The sequence below is a fragment of the Rhamphochromis sp. 'chilingali' genome (genome assembly GCF_963969265.1).
Source record: "Rhamphochromis sp. 'chilingali' genome assembly, chromosome: 16".
NCBI lineage: Eukaryota > Metazoa > Chordata > Actinopteri > Cichliformes > Cichlidae > Rhamphochromis > Rhamphochromis sp. 'chilingali'.
In genome coordinates this window covers 34,851,711-34,875,307 of record NC_137943.1, presented here as the reverse complement: position 1 = coordinate 34,875,307, position 23,597 = coordinate 34,851,711, and the positions used below count along the sequence as shown (strand labels likewise).

Here is a 23,597-nt window from a genome sequence, read left to right as displayed (position 1 = left end):
TTTCTTTCACGTCTACGTGTAATTTAACACCCCTGCGTGCACATGAAACATCACAGAGGAGCGAGCGGCGGCCCTCACCGCTGTGACCTCTGTTATGCAACAGCAGGACCTCGTGAAGCTGCTGGCAGGAAGCGCCGCTGCGTTTCCAAGAGGCTTAATTGTTGTGCTGCAGCAGCAGAACCCGGAGCCCGTGGAAAACCAACAGCCGCTAAAATTAGCCCCGCACATCGACCGCATTGATCCGCCAGCCCTACTTCTGCGGCTCCGCTCGCCAGAAAGCTGCTGACAACGAGGCTTAATTACTCCCAAAAGACACAAAACTGGTTTAACAAATGCAGCGACACAGAGAGGGCAGAGGTTATGATTTCATCTATCAGAGAGCGATCGACGATACACCATCAAATCCATAACAACAACCAAAACCAATCAGACGCCCAATACGTCAATCGATTTATTGACCGATCAGGTTTCCAAGCTGATGTTTGACCCCGATGAACTTACACCACTGACATAACATCAGTCCTTCATATAAATATCATTAACACAGCTGAGCCCACCTGGAGTTTATAAAATTACACAATTAGTATTTTTAATTTTTCTCTCAGAGACTTTTACAGTTGATGATTTTACCTGATGACATCTTTTCCACACGACCCCAAACTTATCATCGCAGTCTGTATATAAAAGATGGACGGCCTCAAACTGACCATTTTCACCATCTTGACCTTCAGTCAATGACATGGTAGCCCCGCCCTGAATGTCCCGTTTTAGTCCTTTTAACTTTAATGGTCCTTCATCTCCAACACGAGCACCGCGTTTTATTCAACAGGACACAAAACTGGAGCCTGAAACCATGAACTCATCAGCGGAGTCTTAACCAAGGTCAGAGGTCAGAGGAGTCTCCCCCTGCTGGTTTATTACAGAGAATCTATGTCCTGCTTTCAGTAAATGAGGCACGTGTGTCACTTTAGTCTTCAGTGTACCAGCGAAGCCACACAGATCAAACACCCCCCCCCCCCCCCCCCCCACTCGAGCCCCTCGTTAAAAGTGTAGCTGCAGTTTTTTCTTAGCTCACTGCATCCATAACATGGATCTGAATGTCCGCTGGTGGGAGGAGCCACAGACGCTTTGGACCGAATCGGTGATGAAGCCATAACGTAGCGACGGTGTGACCACAGACCACCACTTAAAGATGGGAGCTTGAAATGTGCAGCAGATGAATCCCCAACCAAAACACGTGGATCACACCATTGCTCATGTATTCGGTCGTAAACAAGACGAGCAGCTGGAGAGTGTTTAAGTATGGATTTAAATGTGATGGCAGGGTGATGTGGCTGTCACACGTGGACAGAGTCCATCGATTCTCCGTGTAGTAACTCGATCTGACTGACCGCAGGTCTCATTCACACACACTCCTGCTACAACACTGTACAAACTGCTCTGCGTGTCACCACAACCACCATCACCAAAACAGCCAGTTCTCCAATGTGACCTTGAACTCACCACAGCAAACAGGAGTTTTGAGCAGCAGCAGGTTTTAGTCCGTTTCATATAAAGACTCCGACACTGAGTCTCCTGAAACCTGACTGTAGTTTTTAGTCTCAGCTGATTTTACTGAAACTCTACAAACATCAGCACTTGTTGATCTGACTCTGTGCTACAATCTGTGTGTCCTTTAGAAATCAATCAGTGGTTAAAGGGGAACAACCTCCATCCATTCACCCGCCCACCGTCGGCTGCTCGTTTCTGTGGAACAGCCTTTAGCTCCCACTCTCCTTTCTAACAAAGCGATCTTTTACTTCTTTAAACGTACAGCGCTCAATCGACAAAGTTTTAGTTCCCGCAGTGGAAAAAGTAAAAATCTCTGAACAGGTCACATGATGTCGCTACCTTGCTGTAAGCGAAGGGCACCCAGGAGATCTCCTTCCTGGCGCTCTTGAGGACTTTGGCCGTACTCTTGGTCGGGCTTTTCTTCACGCTGTCCCGCAGGTTGAGGAACCGACTGCGAGCTCGACAGGACGCTGGCACGGTGCAGGCGGTGAAGGTCGACAGCGACGCCTGGACCTGCGGGTGATTGAACGACTGTTGCTGCTGCTGTCGGTGGAGCTCGATGGCGTGCTGCCTCTGCAGAGGGTGCAGGTGGGCGATGGACTCTTGTAAGCTGGCGTTGACCCGCGGCAGCTTCTTCTCGCCGTTCACAGCTTTAGACAGGAAGTCCTGCTGCAGGTAATGAGTGGTCATCTTCCCAAACGGAGGAGGAGGAGCTGGGGGAGGAGGATAAAGAGTAAATGAAAGATGCTTCCTTCGAGTCCAGAATGTCCAACGCCTACGACGAGACGGCGATACTTCCAAACTCTGCCGTGTTACTCCACCTCCGGCACCACAGCGCAGTAACACTCCCTCTCTTCTCTCCCGGCTCACCCCTCCCTGCCGGCTGCTCTTTCTCTGTGACACCCTCCCTCTCGTCTTCTCTCGTTCTCCTGCCAATTAATCGGCTCCAGCGAGCGAGGCACATGTCAGCGCGAGGGGGGGTGACGGGCAGCTCCACTCGCTGCATGAATAATCGATGCTGCCCCCGGATTCAGACACAGCGGCGTGCGTGTCAGCAGCGAGGGGGGAGTGCGACGAGGACTCCCGGTTAGCGGCAGGCGGGCAGGAAGCCGCTTTAAGCCTCTGCTGTAGAGAAAAACCCGACGATCCTCACAGGCTGCTGCGTCTCCACAGAGCTCCACCTGAAGCTGGAGGTGAAAAACATGCAGGCCTTCTCTCTTTTCACTTAAATAAAATCTGCACCGTGACAGCAGCGTGGACGCTCCTGGTGGATATATACTCCATCAGACCTCCACGGCCTGGTTACAGGTGCAGCTCTGCAGGAACGTCGCTCTGACACTGTGTTTTCCTCCAAGTGAGGTGATAAATTATTCACATTTAGCAAAATATTGTTGAAACTGCCCACAGATTATGTTGGAAACACTTTTAAAAATGCCAAACTGTCCCAAAGCTACATAAACAAAAGATCTTGGCTCAGAAATCATAAATGCAGATTTTGTTTCCTGGGATTTCCTGAGTGTGCATGAGGAGAACGAGCTGCAGCAGATAGACGTTTAACACTGAAATCTCACACTTATACCTGCACATCATATACTCTGACATTTCCACACCAACATCCAAAAACTGCGTTTCACTGAAAATAATCAAGTCTGTACCAAAACTCAAAGCTATGAACGCACTTCCTGTTGTGGCAGATGGTTCATTATATGGACTCAGAGCATTCAGGCTCGTTGTGAACAGACAAATTAATTATACGACAGAATAACCATCGCACAGGAGGCGGCGTGGGGTTCATTGGACGGAGGTTTGATTTCGTAAATGGATGTAAAAAAGCCGAGCGGCCAGAGCCAACAGTGTGTTCTCCCCACAGTCCCCGAACGCCTCACCTTCATTTACGACGATGGAGAGACACCTCGACTTTCTACTGGTGTAAATCTGCTCATACGACGCCGTCATGGAGGCTGAGCCACATGATTCACAAACAGCAGAAAGTCGACGCACCGAGTGTGTCACAGTAAACAAACACATCAGGGCTCATCTCTCTGCTCCTTCATCACCCAGCGTTTACAGCCACATCACGACTCCACGGTGAGGGCCGAGGAGAAGCACCAAGGATCTGCTGGAGATTAGGATTAAACTGCTGCTGTGTGTCTGCAGCTCCACCTACAGGCCACTCACGTCAGCACACGGCTGCACTGTAAACAAACCAGCGATTCACAAATACCAACAGCTTTTCAATGGCACTGCTTGTTCTACACAACATGGGTGGTTTTAGTCATGTAAAGGAGCTGTGGAGGATTAACCTAAGTAGTCTTCCTCCTTCCTCGTTAATGTGCAAATTTATGCAGCAGGAGCTCTGAAGTCTGCTGCAGGGAAAGTGGTTTATACAGACTAAAGCTTCTCTCGCCGTCCGTTCTCCAACACTAAAGAAAATATTAATCTCAGGTGTGAGAACACAACACCCGGCCTCCAAAATAAAAGTCTGGCTGAAGGTGTGAACAGTGCAAACATCTTTATCCACATCACAGAAACCGAAAGTGGCCCCATTTTAGAGCTGGGCGATATAAGATTTTTTCATATTGGGCGACCGTGGCTCAGGGGGTTGGGAATCGCATCTGTAACCGGAAGGTCGCCGGTTCGATCCCTGGGCTCTCTGTCCTGGTCGTTGTGTCCTTGGGCAAGACACTTTACCCTACTTGCCTACTGGTGGTGGCCAGAGGGGCCGATGGCGCGATATGGCAGCCTCGCTTCTGTCAGTCTGCCCCAGGGCAGCTGTGGCTAAAACCGTAGTTTGCCTCCACCAGTGTGTGAATGTGAGAGTGAATGAATAGTGGTATTGTAAAGCGCTTTGGTTACCTTGAAAAGCGCTATATAAATCCAATCCATTATTATTATTATTATTATATCACGATATGTTTTTTTCATTTCAGGCGATAACGATATCTATCACGATATAAGCCAAATAACTATATTTGTAAGATTTAAATGTGCCGTTGCTCACAAGTAAAATGTGAAATAATCAGCAGCTTGTTTTTATTTAAATATTTATTTCCCATAATAAGTTCAACAGGGTAGATGTACTTAAGGAACATGAGACTTTTTCAGATAAATAAAGGCAAATATTGCAAACTACACAAAAGGCAGCCGCTAAAGCGTTTAAGTTTCAAAATAGAACAAACGAAACAGACTAAATTGTCAATTCCACTTAGAAACAAAATATTAATTCTAAAAATAATCTTAGTTTGTTTACAGAAGAACAGACAAAACTGACTAACTTTTGTCAGTATCAAATAAACTGAGAACTAAAAGGAAATTCTCAATCTGTCCTTGTTGTATAGCTGAGCTTTTCAAACAGTTTTAACAGTTACTTTAGTCTGACAAAAGCCGAATGACGAATTAGCGCTTCCAGTCAGAGACTGAGCTGCACCGCTTTATTGTATTTCCAGACTTGCGTTCGGCACATTTACAGTGCAGCTGCTCTGTTTTTGTCAGACTTGAAATAGCAGAAATACCTTCACACTACGGAACTTCTGTGGCTCTTCCACTCGACAATCTCTCTGGCGTTGGAACCATCATCTGTTTTATCTTCGGTAACCTTCGGTCACGCTCTCAGTTGATTTTTCTCTAGTCGGCACGCTCATTTCCTCCATTACCCGGGTGGCACGGCGGCTGGCTGCTTGCCAAACAAATACGTGCGGCGCCAGTGTTCTGGGAATCCATCCTACCTGGCAAACCATCCTACGCGTTGTTTCTGCGCACAACACGAAATTCAGTGGCAAATTGTCCTACCTTTGTGAATATTAGCTAGAAAAATACTCTGACCGGTAAAATTAACTGCCAAACCAACCTACCTTTGTGAATGTTACCTACAAGCATACTTTAACGGGTAAAATGAAGTGGAAAACCATTCTGGCTGTATGCATATGAGCAACAAGCATACTCTGATGGGCAAAGTTGGGTGGCAAACCATCATACCTACTTAAATTGATGCTGGAATTGCTCTGTGACAGCAGAAATGTGCATAAACTACTTACGGTAGCATGTTTTGCCAAAGTAGGATGGTTTGTCAGAACACCGGCTTGGGACTTGTGCTGTACGTAATAAGTCACGTGACGTGACGCTGCGGCTGTGATTGGTTCGGCTCTGCGTTACTTAATTTGGATTGGCTGTTTTTTTTTTGTTTTTTTAAAGAGGACAAGAGAGATGAGGCCTATCGCAATAGTTTAATTTTTCTATCGAGAAAAAGTTATTTCGCAACACATATCGTTCTATCGCCCAGCTCTACCTCATTTCACAGGAAACTGCAGGAACACAGCAGGTTATCAGCAGAACCGTGGAGGCCTTTTACGACCAGCTTTAGGAACGATCCATTTGATTTTGTGCTTTTACAAAACGACATCATCTGCATATAGCGATAGTTTCCGGCCTGTTTGTGTTACTCCATAACAGCAGCAGCCAGAGGATGTGAGATATTTCTGTCACGATTTCTGCTGTTTGCTTTTCTTTATAAAAACTAAGAGAGAAAAAATCCGCAGATTTGTGTTCAGTGAGTTAAAACAGATTCACGGACTTAACTACAGGTGGGTCAATCGTGCTTACTGAAATTCCAGAAAATTAAAATGGTAAATGGTAAATGGCCTGTATTTATATAGCGCTTTACTAGTCCCTAAGGACCCCAAAGCGCTTTACATATCCAGTCACCCACCCATTCACACACACATTCACACACTGGTGATGGCAGCTACATTGTAGCCACAGCCACCCTGGGGCGCACTGACAGAGGCGAGGCTGCCGGACACTGGCGCCACCGGGCCCTCTGACCACCACCAGTAGGCAACGGGTGAAGTGTCTTGCCCAAGGACACAACGACCGAGACTGTCCAAGCCGGGGCTCGAACCGGCAACCTTCCGATTACAAGGCGAACTCCCAACTCTTAAGCCACGATCGCTTACTTCAGAACGAAATAATTTCAATTCTGTTCAGGTTGGTTCAGTTTGAGAATCAGAGAATCCCAACACCACCACAATCCCCCGTTAGCAAATATTTGGCAACGACTGAGAAGAACCCCGTTTTATGGGTGATTGCAGCGTTATCACTGAAGTAGCTGACCCCATGTTGTTAGGGTTTACCTTCAACTAGGGGTGGGCGATGGAAACGATAGAAACCATATAAATTTGGCCAACGATAGAGATTTTGACTATACCGCTCTATCGCGATAGCGCATGTTGATGATGTCATCAAATTGCGCCTGTTTTGATCGAAAGCATCGCAGCGGCTAAAACCATTATCATCTGCAAATTATGGCGATTGACAGTCACAGCAAAGAGATGAAGCACTTTTAAAATAAGGGGAAAGCGAAAAACCGCGCTTCCTCCACTTCCGTAACATTGATTCATTAATGCTGAATTCTCTCGCAGCTGCTCTGTTCCCATGTTGTTGCAGTATATTAATAACTAACCTCGTATTGTGGATGGATTATCTCAGTTGTTCCCCTGACTGAAGTTTGCCCGGTGTACAGCATCCTGCTATGCGATTGCATTTGTCCCAAACCACCAGAATCCCTCACGTTAACTTTTAATGAGTGGAAAAAAGTTGGCGTTCATCCTCCAGCTTCACTGTGCTAAAGTTATGCTAACATAGCTGTGTCGCTAGCAATCACGTAGCACAACATGTTTAGGTGGAAACTAGCGAGCGTACTTCCTGTTAACTTCTAACTCCGTTAAATTGAATAAATTCTGTTTTCATGGATGTTAAACTTAATTGTTACACCTGCTAAAGCAGCAACGCTGATCGTTTTATTACAGATGAAAGAATTGTGTTGACATGAGTCACACCTGACGGGACAGGAAACAGATTACAGCCATGAATCAGAGCTCCGAGTCACGTCTGGACTGCTCTGCCCGAACACTAAACAACCCACGAGGGAACAGAGGAGTAGAACTACCAACCCACCCAGGAGAGTCACTTTGGATCTGACAGTAAAATCTTCCATTTAACAGTTCAACTGTCAGAATGAAAGATGAAAGATTTGGACTTCGGTGATGTCTGGATGTAATTAGAGTAACTTTGACATGAACACAGACCTGCATCAGGTTCGCCTGCCAAACAAAGTAACGTCTGCTGCTCGGGGTAAATTAAACCGTGCATTTCAACAGCCCCGCACCAAACACAGCACTTCAGTCATCACGTCACATTATTACTCTTTCCTCACACTGTGCTCATGTACAACAGTCATTAATGGTGCTTTTAGCTCTGTTTGCCTGCTGGGTGTCATATCTCTCTCTGAAGAAAAGCAGCTAATGATCGTCTGACAGCTGCAATCTCACCATGACTCACAAACTATAAACAATCAAACTTTCCCATCATCAGCTCCAGTCCTCATCTCACCTCCTGCGTGGCCTCTGATCCAGGAGTCGTCACAATCAGCTCTGAAACTACAAAACTACCCGAGGTTTGATTCCAGCTGTGAGCTCGCTCGTCGGCGTGATTGTTGGGCTGTGACGTTCGTGTCAACAGCTGGATTATCACCACTCGTATTATTTTCCATGAAAATGTTGTCCGCTGACTTCATTTACCTAATTATAACTAAACTCAGACGTCCATCTGTAAGTGGTTTATCTCAGTCTACCATTTCCACAACTTTATGTCACCAACCTCATGACAACATTTCAGCCAATCAGCATTCGGACTACGCACCGATGATGTGCTGCTCGCCCCCTGAAGGACCACACCTGTGCATTTCACATCATTCCTTTCTGTGTGTAGTCGAAGAACAATGCTAACCCACAATGACCACGAGTCTGACTTCAGACTCATGTTAACATGTTTAAGAGTTGAATCCTGCCAGGACCTCCTGATGTGACCGATGAGAACAGCAGGAACGATGAAGCAGACACTGATGAGATATTTGGGTCACAGGTGAATCGGCCTGTGGACAGAGCCCACAGTGGCAAACATTTCACCCACTGCTCAGCGTTTTACTGGAAAATAAAAGGATGACTTCCAGTCTCTTTCTCACAGTGAGGATTACAGAGTAATATTAACGATGCTACGTTGTCAGGTGTCGTAGGAACGGCATCAGAGATGGAAAAGTTGGATCAGTGCGTCCCTGGGAAGTCCAGCGTGTTCCCGTTTGTAACAGAGTCTGATCCTCCACCCGGAGGCAGCACGAATAAACTGAACATCAACATATGATCCGACTCGGGAGGCGTGAAAGCACCTGAGGGGAATTATCGCCTCTTTAGCTGCTAAACGATCCTCAGCTGGTTCGTTGCCACTGAAAACGCCTTCCACGTCGTCCAGGCGTCGCGTCATAGCCCGCTGTAACCATGACGCCACCCGTTACAACCTCGCTGTGATAAAAATACAGCTGCAGACGAGCATGTATGTTAACGTATGAGTGTGTGTGTGTGTCAGTAAACGGGGGGGAGGTGGTCGGGTAGCGCTGTGTGTCAGGAGCCTAGAGGTTGCTAGGCAACGCCAGGGAAGGCATGTGCTACTGCAGGGGTTCCTCACATCTGCCCAGAACATGATGCTGCTGTTTATGCAGGTAAACCTGTTCAGCGTAGCCACACAGAGGCAGAGAGCGGGTCAGGGAAACCTGCACAGGTACGACACCAACACGGACCCCCGAGACTCCGAGCGCCACCTCGTCCTCGCCGTCAGATTCAAAGCACAGCTCTGGAACATTCACACATTGAGACGACACGTTAATGTAAAAACCCACTCACGGCCGCTGCAGCCTTATCAACAAATCACCTCAGTGACACACACACGCGCTGCCGCATGTTCTTTATCACGACGTAAATCTGCTGGATGCGGATCGAGGGCGTTTCTGGACCAGATGTGAGCGTTTGTGCGCGAGCCGACACATGACGCAGCAGCAGCAGATCTCCTGTTGCAACTTTTACACATCAGCCAGCAGCGTCACGCAGCAGACGGCCCGATCAATACGTTCACCACACACACACACACGGGGGAGTGCATGACCGTATGAACACACGTGCTAGGAAATGAGTCACGCTGCACGCTGCAGCACCTCCCCCTACCTCCTAACCTTTGGGAGGATTTATTTTCCTCATAGGTGGGAGGTGGAGGAGCTGGAGGAGGGGGGGGCGACCTACCAGTAGGCGCCGGTGGAGCCGCTTGGTTCTCCTCAGGGTGCCCATGATGCGGCGGCCCATCTTTTTGGCGTACCACACAGAGTTGAGCATGTTGATGCCGCCACTGCTGCTGCGCTGAAGGTGGTGTGTCGCCTCCTCTGCGCCTCCTCGCTCCTGCTGCAGGCTGCGGGGTGGCAGAGGTGGTGCTGGCTGGAGAACAGACGATGGGAGGGGGCTTCACTCCACCTTGGGTCCCCCCCACCCCACCTCCTCGTCTTCTTCCTCTCAGACACAAACAGGGAGGCTGCAGAGGAGCCGACGGAGGTGACTGGGAGATGAGCCGAACCGCGGTCGTCCTCTTCCTGTCAGCGGGGATAAACGCTCGTCATGGCGCGGGGGTGACGGGGGGAGAAAGCGCGGAGCCCCTGGGGGGGGATTAACATGGCGACGGGGTGAGAGAGCATCGCTCGGCAGCCGGTCGGCGAGCCTCCGTCTGTGTGGAGCAGACAGCAACAGCAGACTGCAGGGCTGACGAGAGGACGAGCGAGAGAGAGAGCGTGTGCGTGTGTGTGTGTGTGCGCGTGTGTGTGTGTGTGTGTGTGTGTGTGCGCGCGCGCGTTTAAAGAGAGCGCAGGCAGGGAGGAAGTTGGTCCTCTGATCTCTTCTCTCTGCAGTCTGGAAACCTCACACAGTCTTCCTCCTCCTCCTCCTCCCTCTCAGCGGGGTTGGTCCAGCTGACCTTTGTCCTACTTCAGACTCCGAAAATGAGTCAGCAGGGAAGACTCCGAGTTTTCCCGGTGTGGAGATCACAGGAGTGGCGGTCACGACAGCACAGTGAGTTCATTTAGAGCAATGGTGGCAAACATGTGGTGCTGGGGCCAGAAACAGGCCACCCAGGGTCCAAATCCGGCCCACAGGAACATCAGAGATCAATGGACGTCTGCACGTCTCAAGGAGACCACTTTTTATTTCTGTAGCGCAGCATTGATATAATTTTGATAAATCTAGAATACAACATTTTTCTTTAGTCATTTAAATGTTATAGATTAAAAACTATGATTTATAACACGCAGCTGTAACCTGCACTCATCATTTGTTTTTAAATGGCTGTTATTATTCTGCAATTTTCACTTCATTACGTGATTTTGTACATTTTCCTTTTAAGGTCATAAACCTGAGAACAGGAAGTACAGATGAGTCCAAGTCTGTCACATGATGAAGCAAAGTGTCCGTTTCATTAACATGCACCGTCAGCATCAGAGTCACATCACTCTACGTCAGCTCTTCGTTCTTTACTGCCTGCTAAAAAAATATATCCGTATGTAAGTGGTGCTAGTCTGAAGGCTGGGCCAAAATGTCAGTCTGGTTTTATCCACCTGCTCGCCTGCTTCCTTTTGTCCAAACGAAATAAATGTTTTCTTATTAAAGTATGGTGCATATACTGCATTTAAAACTGTCAAACAGCTTTAATTTGTATAATTTTTACTAGATTGATATCAAGAGTCTAAAGTTGTGGTCATATTCTTAATAAAACAAGACTTTCTGGTGAATCATGTTTGTCTCAATTTTAGTCCTTTAAAGGTTTTCTGCTGTAAGCGCCGTGTTGGGCCTGAGGTCACTGATGAAAACAGTGATTAAAAGCTTCTCTTACAGACACTAAACCTCTGACATGGTGTCCCACCAGGCTCTGCCCAGGACACGCCTTTCAAACAGTTACCTGATCCATAAGCCAGAGGAAACACACCTGTACGATGATGACACCCCGCTTTACGTAGCAGCTGATCCTGATGACCTGAGGCCACCGTGTCCTTTAAACCAGGCTGTGGATGAACCCCAAAGACCAAACTTCATTTTATACAAAGAGAAGAGAGCGATGAGTCAAAAGCTTCACATTTATTTGATTTTAAGATGAATTTAAGAGTAAATATGTTGAGTAGAAGTTCTGAGGTCAAGACTCTGAGTTGTACCGAGGTTTGGATTTTTCTTTGTTACTCAGTTTGTTGCACACTTTCACCGTTTCTCGATTACACGAAAACTAATGAACCAAAGTTCCTGAAAACTGAATCGGTACAAACGGGGCAAAAAGAGGAGCACGTTTGGTCCAGATGCAGAACATAGTGTTTAAGGGAAACATTGAAGCCTGTTTGCAGCAGAAACCTTAGTTTCAGGAGAGAAAACCTCAGTAAAACATGTTAGAAATGCATTTTTTTAAATAAATTAATAAATTATCTCACTGATGTGATGAAGAAGAAAACCTGGCACATAAACTTTAAACTCATGTAAGTTTCTGTCTGCTGTGAGATCGGCCACTCGTGTTTCTTCTTACAGTGTACGAACCTATCATAAATGCTTAAATGAACACGTTTTCCCCGCCATCCACGAGTTTCCCGCTCATGAAGACGTCCGCACCGACATTGAACGGTTTCCCTGAAACTTCATAAAGCTTTAAATAGAGCTGGCCCGTCCTCCCCGGACCGACGTGCAGCGGAGACGAAGGAGCCCTCGTTTCATGAGCTCTGCTGCTAAATATACTTGAGAGCAGCTGTAAATCTTTCTGTTGGGGACGAAGAGGAGGGCAGCTCTCCATTTTATCATCACCCCCTCACAGTGTTACTGAAAGCCTCACTAAATCGTTCCTTGTCCTTCCGTGCAGGTTCACCCCTCCTCCTCCTCCTTCTCCATTTTCCTGCCGTCTGGATTTTCTTTGTCGACATTCATCTCCTGTGTTGCCATGGCGCTGCTGAGGACAGCAAGTCGAGTGAGAGGTGGAGAAAACGAGATGAAAAAAAAAATGAAAGGGACAATAAACACAGGGGCGTACAGTACGTCCTCGCGGCCCTCGCCGTCTTTGTGGGATGTGACAGTCCATTTGCTGCGTTATCGCCGTGGAGGCGGTGGAGATAGCATCCACCTGCTGACGTCAGGCAGGGCGGCCGCTGCAGATCAAACGTTTAAGAAACAATGAAGAGCTGGATGAAGAGATTCCTCCAAAGAGTGTTGGAGGTGCTGAAGAGTCTGAGGCACAAACAGCTGCACGGATCAGGGCCAGAACCCCCCCCACCTCTGTTCTTTATCTTTGGACAGTTGCAGGTAAAACATGTGGAAAACAAATCAGTGACATTCAGTAAAGCTGCGGGTCAGCGGGAATCGAACAGAGACCTGCTGCTGACTCATCGGCACGCCTGCCAACACAGGAAACTCCTGCAGTTTGCAAGACCCTCAAACTTCACTACAGATAAGTTGTGCACACAGCCAAGTTTGCGGTTTGGTCTACCGTTGCTCACGTTTCCTGCACTCTGCACATTTCACTCTCAGCTCCAGCTTCACCACCAAACGTACCACAGCAACCAGTGAGGAGTCGAGATGTGTGCGGCTCTTTGCATGTGCGACATGAAGACTTACAGATTCACAGGTGTGAGCTTGTAGAATGAATACCTGTTAATGTGCTGAAGACGATGTTTAGTCCTTTTAAATCGACCTCGGGTTAGAGCTTGGTGCGGGTCGTTTGTGCAGGTGTGATTGAAAACAAACCAAACCGCAGTCAAAGCTACAGGTTTACAAACTCATCGACCGGATCAGAGCAGAGCAAACGACCCACAGGTGAGAAAACGGCCTGAGATCACTTGTGTGACTCAAAACATGCAGGACTTCATCTGCACTGAGTCACTGAGACAGTCAGCTATTACACCATCACCCTTTAACCCTTTAAAGCCGGTCGGAGCAGCATGCTACGTTTTGGTAACTATTTTTAAATCCCTGTAGAACCAGAACCACGTAGCTAGCTCAATAATTTTTTTTTTTTTTTTGCATATGAAACCGGAGGAGTTGTACTTACATCTGATGCCATCAGCTTGTCCTCGGTCACGGTTTCCTTCCACATAAAGCTTTGCAAAAATTACATAAAAACCACTTGCAGTAACAAAAACATAATATTCCAGAAACACGCTTTGCCGATCAGCTGTTTGTAACACTTCCTAGGTTGGAATAGACGTCAGCGCGAACTATCGCATGTCCGCCATTTCCTGGCCGAAACCGAAATGTAGTTGTTGTTTTTTTTTTAATTTACTTATGGGCCTTATAAGCCTATACTGGTGTTTTTAAAAGTCATGCTGGACTTCATGCTTTTCTGAATAGTTGCTGGGATGCTTAGAACAGAAATTGCACTGCTTTAAATAGTTTATTTTGATGCACCTGCTGTTTTCTTTGCAAATTTGCATTATAATATTTAATTTTGTTTTTTCTGCAGTATATAAAAATTGGTGTATCTAAAAAATAGAACGATAAAGACACTCAAAATAAATTTGCTGTTGCTGTAAACTATTTTTTGCAACTTTTCTGTATTTAAAGTTTTGAGGGATAAGCTTCTTAAATTTCTCTAAGTAGAAATATGTGTAAAATATGTGTATTGCACTTTTTTGCAATTTATGTAGTTACTGTGGACTTAATGCAGACATATTACTAAAATTTGGGCTATAACAGTTGTATTGATGTATAGCAACTTGAAATGCTCCCACAAATGGCTCCACAGCATGTAAAAATATAAAGTAAGCTCTGGCAGACTTGGTTCTATGGCAGGGTTAAACACCAGAATTAGCATGTTAGCAAGCTGTACGGGTGCATCACACAGACACCGGCTCACTGACGCTCAGTAACCTCCAAATACAATCCTAACAGTTCCCCAGCGCTCGCGCTCAGACTTCTTGGACGGCCTGTCGGTACACTAACCTCACAGCAGCCATATTACTGTCAGCTAATGTCACTAAAAACGCTCCAAAACACTCCCACAGCACAAACACGCACAGAGCTAGCAGCTACAGCCGCCTGTGTCACCATCCACCTGTCAGCCAAAGAGGCCACGCCCCTAAAAATGCTAATTTATTACAGTTTAAACATGTGAGTTTTTACCACAGAGCAAATCATTTGTAATCAGAGCATGTCGTGCTTCAGATAGGTGTGAAACATGATGGCGATGTGAAATAATACAGCAGTACCAAGAAAACAACCCGGCGGGATGGGAAGGTGAGGGGTGGGGGTTTACCTGGATCGGGGGGTAAGGGTTGGAGGAGCAGGAGGGGAGGGGGCTTTCCTCTCCGTGGGGGTAGAGAGTGGAGGACGTAGGGGAGGGGAGCTCCGGGTGATGCTGTCCTAAAGTTGAGCCGTCAAAGATGCACTCCAGAGACGCTACCTAAAGGACAGAGGAGCAGAGGAGGAGACACGGCGGCTCGCTCAGACACGGCAGGAGGAGCGTCACAGACAGACAGACACGGAGGAGCGCTCAGGGAGGCGTCTCCGTACGGATGAAGGTGACATGTTTCTACACTGAACGACCAAAACAACACAGAAAACACTGGACAGACAAACATGGTTCCCTCTGATTGGCTAGTGCACTCGTCTCCACCACCTTTCTGCTTTAACGATAGTCGCAGACACCTCCACCCCCGGGGGCCGCACACATGCGAGACCTGATCCAAGACTTTCGGTCAGCAGGACCTTTTACCTTCGTTCATCTACAGATTCAAACCGACACTCTGTAATTTACATCAACTTCCTCTGAGTCCACTTCCTGTCAGAGGGCAGATTCACCCCATCATGTGATGTTACTGCAATTTAACATTTTCTGAACAATTTGTACTATTGTGCAAAAACATACTGTGATTTATCACTATTTTAAACTGAAGTTAAACTTTGTCAGTTCAGTTTTATTTATTTATACGGCGCCAAATCACAGCAACAGTCACCTGCAGGTCCTTTAGACTGTAAGGCAGACTCCACTACAATAACTTCATCTAACAGCATAATGGTTCTCACTGCAAAATGAGACTGACAGACATGGACACAATGAACGTAGCACAGTCAGTTTAACCTTAACCAACAATTTACTGTGAGAAATCATAGAAAATCACATCTCTGTTGCCGTCTGTCCACACAGAGGTTCACATGTAGTTGTTACACGAGTTTGTCTGTTCTACATGAATCTAAGCAGGATGCCTGCAGCTGCCTGACAGACTCAGACTGATGCCAACCGGCTGTCTGCGTTTGTAAAGTAGATGCACTCATTTGCAAACCTTTGACAACGAGTGCAGTCAGAGTCAGACTGCCACTGTTTGCAGAGAGGTTGCCCTCTCGTTTGTAGTATTCAGACTGTACACAAAATATTGCAATGCTTTGCTGTTTCGATTTTTCACCAGCCTGAAAGGTTAATGCTGTAAAACGGGATGTTTTCATGCACGCTACTATCTTTGGCTAACCCCGACCAATCAGAAGTCACTGCCTAAAGACAATTTAGTGCTTTTAGACAGTTGGGCCCAGCTGAGAGACTGAGGGACTTTAGGCACTTAAAGCCTGGCTGCTAATACAGAGAATAAGCCGTATTATTTTTATCTTAATATTCATGACAAACTCTCGATGAGCTGCAGCAAATATACAACTCTAGGCTGATAACTGATTCTATTTATTGAAATTTTGGTTAATTTCCACCAAACAAAGAAAAATTATTGTTAAAAGGGACGATTTGAACATCTCGCCAGAGTTAAACTCAGAACTGGACATCATCTCGCATACCGATGTTTACGCACACAGAGCGCCTCGATGGTTTGAATCTGTAGATGAGACCTGACGAGAAGAATAACAGAATATCATCAGAGTCTGAACATCATTACAAATGAGGTCAGATCTGCTTTAAGAAGAAATCTGAGGGAGAGGAATCACAGAAACCTGAGCGTTCACAGGTGAGCGAGCGATAAACTGATGAGGAGGACAAAGAGGAGGAGGAGCTTTGATGGTTAACGGCGTGACCACAGGTCAGAAGATCAGTGATCAATGAGCCTGCTGAGGTTTGTTTTTTTTATTCATGTCGATTTATTCAGTAGAAACAAAAATGGGTCAAACATTTATGACTTGATTGATTCTGCAGCACTTTTTGGTTCATTTCTGTTACTTTGAGGCTTTTACTGGACGGCAGGCTGAACCCTCTCAGAGACGAGTCCGTCACACTGTCAGGACCGAACACACAAGTCCGAATCAGGCGTGAACGCTGCTGCAACACACGTGTGGAAAACCACATACAACAGGGGGACACACACAGTGAACAGGTGAAGGCTACAACACATCACAATAAACCTCCAACTACACCACAGAACTGCAGCCCAGAGGCCGACGTTAGCTCACACACAAACCAAAACAGCTTTGACTTCATTCTCCTCATCCAGTGTTTAACATCTGGCCCAAAAAAGCCTCATCGAGATCAGTTTCTCTCTTTAGATCAACTAAAACTTTATCGTCTGCACTGAGCGGATCTTTCTCCAACCCTCGGACCACGATGGACTCACTCAGTCACGTGAACAGAGTTTTTTATTCATGCCTTCTGCTCTCTGAGGCTTATCTGACGCTGGTCCGACTGTTTCAGCGAGTTTGGCTGGTCAGATGTGAGAATGCGCGTCCTTCCCTTCGATCGACGGAGCGTTTGAACCGTTTGCAGCTCGACTGTTTCGTGTTCGGCTGTTTTTTCTTTCCTTTTCTTTTTAACGGTAATTGTTTCCTGCATAGAAACAAAGTTTAGAGGAGTTTCTTCTCACATCATCTCAAATCTTTACACCAAACACAGTGCCCCTCTCAGCTCTCCACATTTACTGTGGTGCATTTTTATTCCAGGAGTTCCAGATGTTCACGTGAACCTGTGTTGGCGTGAGCCGTGTTTTCAGCACGAGCAGGTTCCCAGTTTTGACGCTGTGGACGCCGATGTTAAGCGTTACTTTGACATAATTATGTCAGCCGCTGTCTGAACTATGTGGACGTGCCTTATCTTTAAAATTAACGAGCTTTTTATTCTGTTTCAAAGAACAAAGCATCAAAAATCTGACAGATCTCGAAAGTCTTTAGAATGAACACAAATCTTTCTATATTAAGAGAGATTATAAAACATGACTTTGTTTTCATTTCCCTCGTTCATGTGATTTATGATGTAATACCCTTCACAAACACTGGGAGGCAGTCACCTACAGATTTCATACAGGTCTCATATTTAAAGCACGAGACATTAAAAAGAAATTAGAGACATTTTTGAGATTTCTGTTAAATAAGGTTTAAATAAGAGACTGAAGCCTCAAAGAAAGTCGGGTTAGATCCACCTGGTGCGGCATCAACACCCTCTGTGAGGGCGCTTTGGCCTCGTGCTGCAGATGATCTGATCTCCACACGATGGCAGCAGAGCTCCATCTGCGAGTCACAGCCACCCAGCTTTGATCTGATCCCATGTTCTCCGTTACCACGAGCAGTGCAGCGTGAAACGGGTCAAACCTCCGTGAAATATCACATCTCAGCTAATCGGAGATCGGATTAATCAGCTCTGAGCACGAAACACGGAGGCAGATTTCAGGCAGGAGGCCTTTCCGTTTGTTCTCTGGCGCCGCTGCACACTGATGAGGAAACACATTTATGTGACAATCAGCTGGAAATACAGCGACATCTCACCGAAGCAGCCTTTGGTTTTTATTTAAACTGATCTTTTATTAAACGATTTATTCATCAAACGTGGGAAGAAAAAGTCATTTTAATGACTATTTATAATTCATCACCTTCTTTGTCAAGAACGGCTTAAACTGAAGGTTATTTTCTGTATCCATTTTATTTTTACAAACTTAAAGATAATTTCAAACGTTTTGAAAGCATTAAAGAGATTTTCAGTCTTACTTTAACAGCTCGTCAGAAAAAAGCATCTTTCTAAATACTGTCCACTTGTCCCTAATTAATCGGCCAAGCTACAAAAACACTGGATCCTACACTTCCCATAATGCACCGTGACAGCTCTTCTCCACAGACGATGGGCACACACATTAACGTGGACGTGTGGAGTTGGTGAAATGCTCCTTTAACGGCACACACAGTCGTTATGAGAGTAACGTGGAGGCCCGAGCGGCGACAGACACAAACACAGCGGGCGCTGACAGAAGCAGCACGAACAGGAGGCAGAGTCACGTGACTGGGAGCACGCCAAATTCCCCTGGTCGAGCTTCCAGGACGGCGAGAAACAGACCGAGCGCGATCTGGTTTCCAAACCGAGGCCCGGCTGTGAGAGAAGCTGCTCACATCACACGAGGAAAGTGTTTAAATATCAGCTCGTGCTTTTGTCCTGAAGCGTTTGAGTCACCTAAATTATTTTCAGACTGGGAAAATCCGGGAAACTAGTAGGAAGCTCTAACAGGGCGTTCCAGCAGCCAGGGCTGCTACTTCCCTCTCAATGTTTGGATGAAACATCAGGAGCTGGATGAATCCATGTTTGACAGAATTTCTGTCCTTTCACATTTATGATCGCACAGCTTTGATTCTGTTCATGGAAAACTTTAGGAAGCGTCCACTAGCGGGAACTCCTGGACGGCCTCAACATCGAGACCCCAAACATCTAATCCTGTAGGTTTACCTCAGGGGGAATTCTCAGGCTCCGCCCACAATACCATGCGGTGATCTCACCTGGACTTTTACCTGCTGCAGCTGTAACACTGAAACGTGGACCAGAGGAATTTGAAAGGTGTGTGATGGCGCGATGACAGGAAACAGGTGTGAGCTTCAGAGCAGCGTCAGCATTTTAATGGGTCACATGATGCAACACATACAAGCAACAAGCCTCATCCTCCACGTGTGTGTGTGTGTGTGTGTGTGTGTGTGTGTGTGTGTGTGTGTGTGTGTGTGTGTGTGTGTGTCTGTGTGACTAAAACAGATTAAGACATTTATACTCATTTTATGACAAAAACCTGCTTCGTCGATTGATCGACTGATTAAAGTGGAATGCGGCGACTCTGATTGGTGTGCACACATAAACACGAAAAGTCGCCATCAGGAAACAAATGTAAAGAGATGAGAAACACATGAAAACATTTAACTTCACTGGCATTTTAACAAACTCTGGTCAGAATATCAGGCTCGTTCGTGCACCATGAAACGTTCCCGTTACATGAATATTTTATGAGCTGAAATCTTGGATTTTGCCTGAATGTTGGCTCAGCCAGGTCTTTTCAGAAGGACCGTTGGACTTAAAAACATTACATTAAAAACCTCCAGAAGCAGGTTTTCACTGAAACTGAGAGCAAGCTTTTTATTTGCTGCAGCTACAGAACATAATGATGCACCGCTCATCAATGATCTGACTGTGACGGACGTCTGAAATGAAGGCTGTGGCTCGCTGACTGTTTGAAAGAGAAGCCAGTAAAGTCGCCGTTTGGACCAATGAGAGAGACGGGAGGCTGAGACAATGCCATCTCCTACCTTCATCGGTGAGATGTGAGCGTGGGTGACGTAGCCGTGCACATTCTCGATCAGGGAAAGGTTCTTCTCTGCTACCTGGACCAGCTCTGGGCCCCCCGCCTCCTCCGTCAGCTGGGGGGAGCTCTGGTCCTGGGGGGACGAGTCCTCATCGTGGTGCCTGTACTTCTGCAACAGGAAAACACAAAAATCAGCAAAACGGGGCCAACAGCAATGCGACAACAACTCTAGTTCAATGAGTTGAACCGCTATGAGCAGCGACAGCGGGGAGGAAGAACCACCAAAAGAATCAGGCTCGGGGAGGAGCAGCTGTCACGATTATACACGACACATCTTCATGAAACTCTCCACTCGAGCGCAACAACAGTGCAGGCGGCTCCACCATGTGGTGAGAATCAGTAATTACGGGTTCATTATTTACAGAGAAGAAAACGCAACAAACTAACAAAACAAAAACCTCAACGTAAAGAAGGGAAAACAAAGCGATAAAAGACAAACAAACCAGCAGAGACCTCATATTTAAAACCTTTTTTGTAATAAATTTTAAACCCAAACATGAGCTAACCTGCTTTTCTGTGTTTCAGCTTTCTAAACGGGCAGTTTTTGGTCAGTAATGTGACCCACGGGTCCACAGAGCCAAAATTCTGGGGGCTCTGATTGGCCTTGGTGAGCTGGAGGTGTCACCAAGTGAGTTTGTTATTCCCAGGAAGGAATTCAGAAAGAACGCCAGCGTGGCAGAGCCGATCAGCCACTAACCGGAAGGTCGGTGGTTCGATCCCAGGCTGCTCCAGTCTGCATGCCAAATATACTTGGGCAAGATACTAACCCATGTTGCTCTCCGATGCAGCCATCGGAGTGTGAATGTGTGTGAATGTTAGATACTTAAGCTTGGAAGTGCTTGTGTGAATGGGTGAATGAATTAGTTGTATAAAGCGCTTTGAGTGCTCAGAGTGGAGAAGCGCTATATAAGAACCAGTCCATTTAAAGGATAATCCTTCTCTGATCCTCTGACTGCTTTTCTCAACAAAAGGAGGTGACTCACTGCTCGTCAGCACCAAACCCTTGTGACTGAATCATCGGTGCAGGTGAAGAAAACCTGTGCAAGAGAAGAAACTCAAGTCCCAGAGTGCACCTCTCCAACAAACATCCAATCACAGCTTGGGTCTCTGTTGTGGTCAGAGCTCCAGTCGGTGTAGTTTATAAAATAAAAACAAGGATATAAATGGAAAAAGAGCAGAAGTCCTCCTCGGAGGCCTCGTCCGTTGATCGGCAGCCTTCACATCTTGATGAGTCAGAGCTCTCCAGTCTTACTCATCTGTTTTCTGGCTTTGGGAGGAGAGACGCTCAGTGTGACAGGTGAACGACTCGACGGTCCTGCACAGACGCGGTTACGTAACCAAACCGAGTGATGGGCACTTTTCAGAGCGCCAACTCGCTGAGCGGGAGGAGGACATCAGAAACCTGAACATCACGGAGGTGTAACAGGAATTCAACCGACTGAAAACATTTCAACCAAAAACTAAGATCGCAGGATTTATTTGTTTCCTAAAATCATAAAGTTTCTTTATGAAAGTAAGTCTTTCTTTTCCCTATTAAAAAAAGAAAAAAAAAACCCAGTGAAGGAGCTACGGACTTAAACGCTTCAGCAGCCAATCACGTTGCTCGATCTGAGGGCAGTGGTAACATTGTTGCAACCTTCCGTCTGTGTCGGCCTGACTTTAAGAAACACTTTTATGGACTAAATTCGTCTCCAGTCCACTGAGAATTAAACAGCTGAGACAAACTGTGAGAACATGCAGGCAGCTCGCCCACGCTCAGGAAAATAGAAGTTAATGCAGCTCCAGTAAGTGCTGCGAAAGTAAAAACACTCAGTCCACCATCTGAGGCTCGGCTAAAGAAACATCAGCGCGTTTTTATTATTATTTCATCTCAACACTTCGAAGAGTCTTTGAGGAGTCTGAAAAGAAAAATGCGAGTGTTTCTAATTGAACACGAGGAGCGTTAAACGAGCCCCAAAGGACAAGAACTAAATTCAGAAATGAGAGTGAGACCAACAGAAGTCGATTTAAAAGACTCGATACGTGTGAATCCCGACCTCAGAGACTAAAACAGTGTTTGTTTCAGTTCTAAAGAAAGTCAAACTGTGCTCAGCTCCAACATAATGATGAGTGTGGCTGATGAATGGAGACAACACCAGCGCAGCTTTGGAGGGTTACCGACGCCGGGCAGTGTCTTGGTTAGGCTCGTATACACACAGCAGCACAGGAAGCGCGTTGGACGAGGCTTTCAGGTCACATGACACAAACAGACACGTATGATCACAGTTTAGCCACAGTTTCATTTGTGCTGTAACACTAAACAGTTTCTTTATAACTGCCGAGCTACTCCAACGCTTACATCCTCTTCACTCACAGCTGGATCGGCATTTCTCAGCGTCAAAGTCTTATTGTTTGGTTTTAATATCGGAGCAAAGAGAATAATGCAGAGAAAATCCAAGGGTTTGAGCTCTCTGCTGGTTTTCATTCTGCCTGCTTCAGAGTCGGAGAAATGGGGGTTTGTGAGTGTTTCTGAGGAAATCCTCGGCTTTCAGGGGCTGTTTTCACTCAGGGATTTTAAAGAGGGGGAATTATTCAACTTTAATGGGTTAAAAAGGGGGAAAAAAAAAAAAATCAGGAGTAACCTGAGTACATTTATAACGTGCTGACAGGATCTCGGGATGATTTCAGAGCCGGGTGTTGGCTCCAGTGTTTGGGCTTTTTCTCGATCAGGGTCTCAAACACTGATCCCGCTTTGCTGCAGTTGGAGGTTTTGCCGTGAGGCAGATTGGTGAAACCCTGACGGTGCTCTAAGAACCTCGGAAACTTTCAGCAGCAACTTCAAAGAGATGCTAAGCTGCGGCTGAACGGGATTATCCCACGCCTGATTGGCTGTGGGCCGGATCAGCCGGCAGGTCAGAAGCTGAGCTGTTGGACGAGCAGCGCCTCAAACTGCAGACCTCCCATCATCGCTGAGGGCCTGAACCTTTAACGCCTCCGTCCTCCCGATCCCTCTGCTGACCGGCACAGAGCCAGCAAACAGCGCGAAGGGCAACACCTCCGTTCATCAGGCTGAGAGGCGCCAGCCGGCCAGCGTTTGGTGAATTCAAGAAGGACGACGACAGCTGGTACAGAGGCGGCAGCGGCACGCAGACGACACCCACAGATGTAGAGTGTGAATCTGAACAAGTCTGAGGCACAGCGACTCATTTCAACTTCATAACAGCACCAAAACTCTGGTGTCAACACGGCCTGGTCTAAAACATCCACACCATGACTTCCAGCTGCTGAGTGCCATCACATTCTTCAAAAACCTCAGTCTCATTTGAAATGTCTCTGATGCAGCTCTCAGCAGCATCGTCAGATTCATGTTTCAAACTACAGCAGTCCCCCTGATGTCGGTGCAGGTGCCTCCATCACACCTTCATCCTGTCAGACTGGCTGAATTACAGCTGAGCTGCTGTTACAAAACCCGTGTAGGTCTGTGAGGCTGCAGGAAGCCTGACTGTGAGCTGATGTTTCTCAGATCCAGCAGGAAGTCCAAATGGAAATGAGGTCGAGGCTGCGTCGGCAGCAGTCGGATCTGCACAGACATGGAGTCTGATGCTGACCTAACCTGACTGCTGGCTCTTTATGGAGGAACCGGCTGTGGAGG

The 23,597-nt window shown here is 46.7% G+C and overlaps 1 protein-coding gene across 12 annotated transcripts in view; it reads right to left on the bottom strand.

The window, feature by feature from the left end:
* The window catches only part of dlg1b (discs large MAGUK scaffold protein 1b), a 100,311-nt gene that overhangs the window by 18,831 nt on the left and 57,883 nt on the right, over positions 1-23,597 (bottom strand). For 7 of the 12 annotated variants that reach the window (XM_080907656.1, XM_080907660.1, XM_080907662.1 and 4 more), the window contains 2 exons: positions 19,911-20,075; positions 14,692-14,838 (listed from right to left, as the gene is read on the bottom strand). In XM_080907656.1, coding sequence (XP_080763782.1) covers positions 14,692-14,838; positions 19,911-20,075 — 312 coding nt within the window. The remainder of the gene's footprint in view (positions 1-14,691; positions 14,839-19,910; positions 20,076-23,597) is intronic. The other 5 variants (XM_080907665.1, XM_080907666.1, XM_080907658.1 and 2 more) reach the window with 1 other exon arrangement.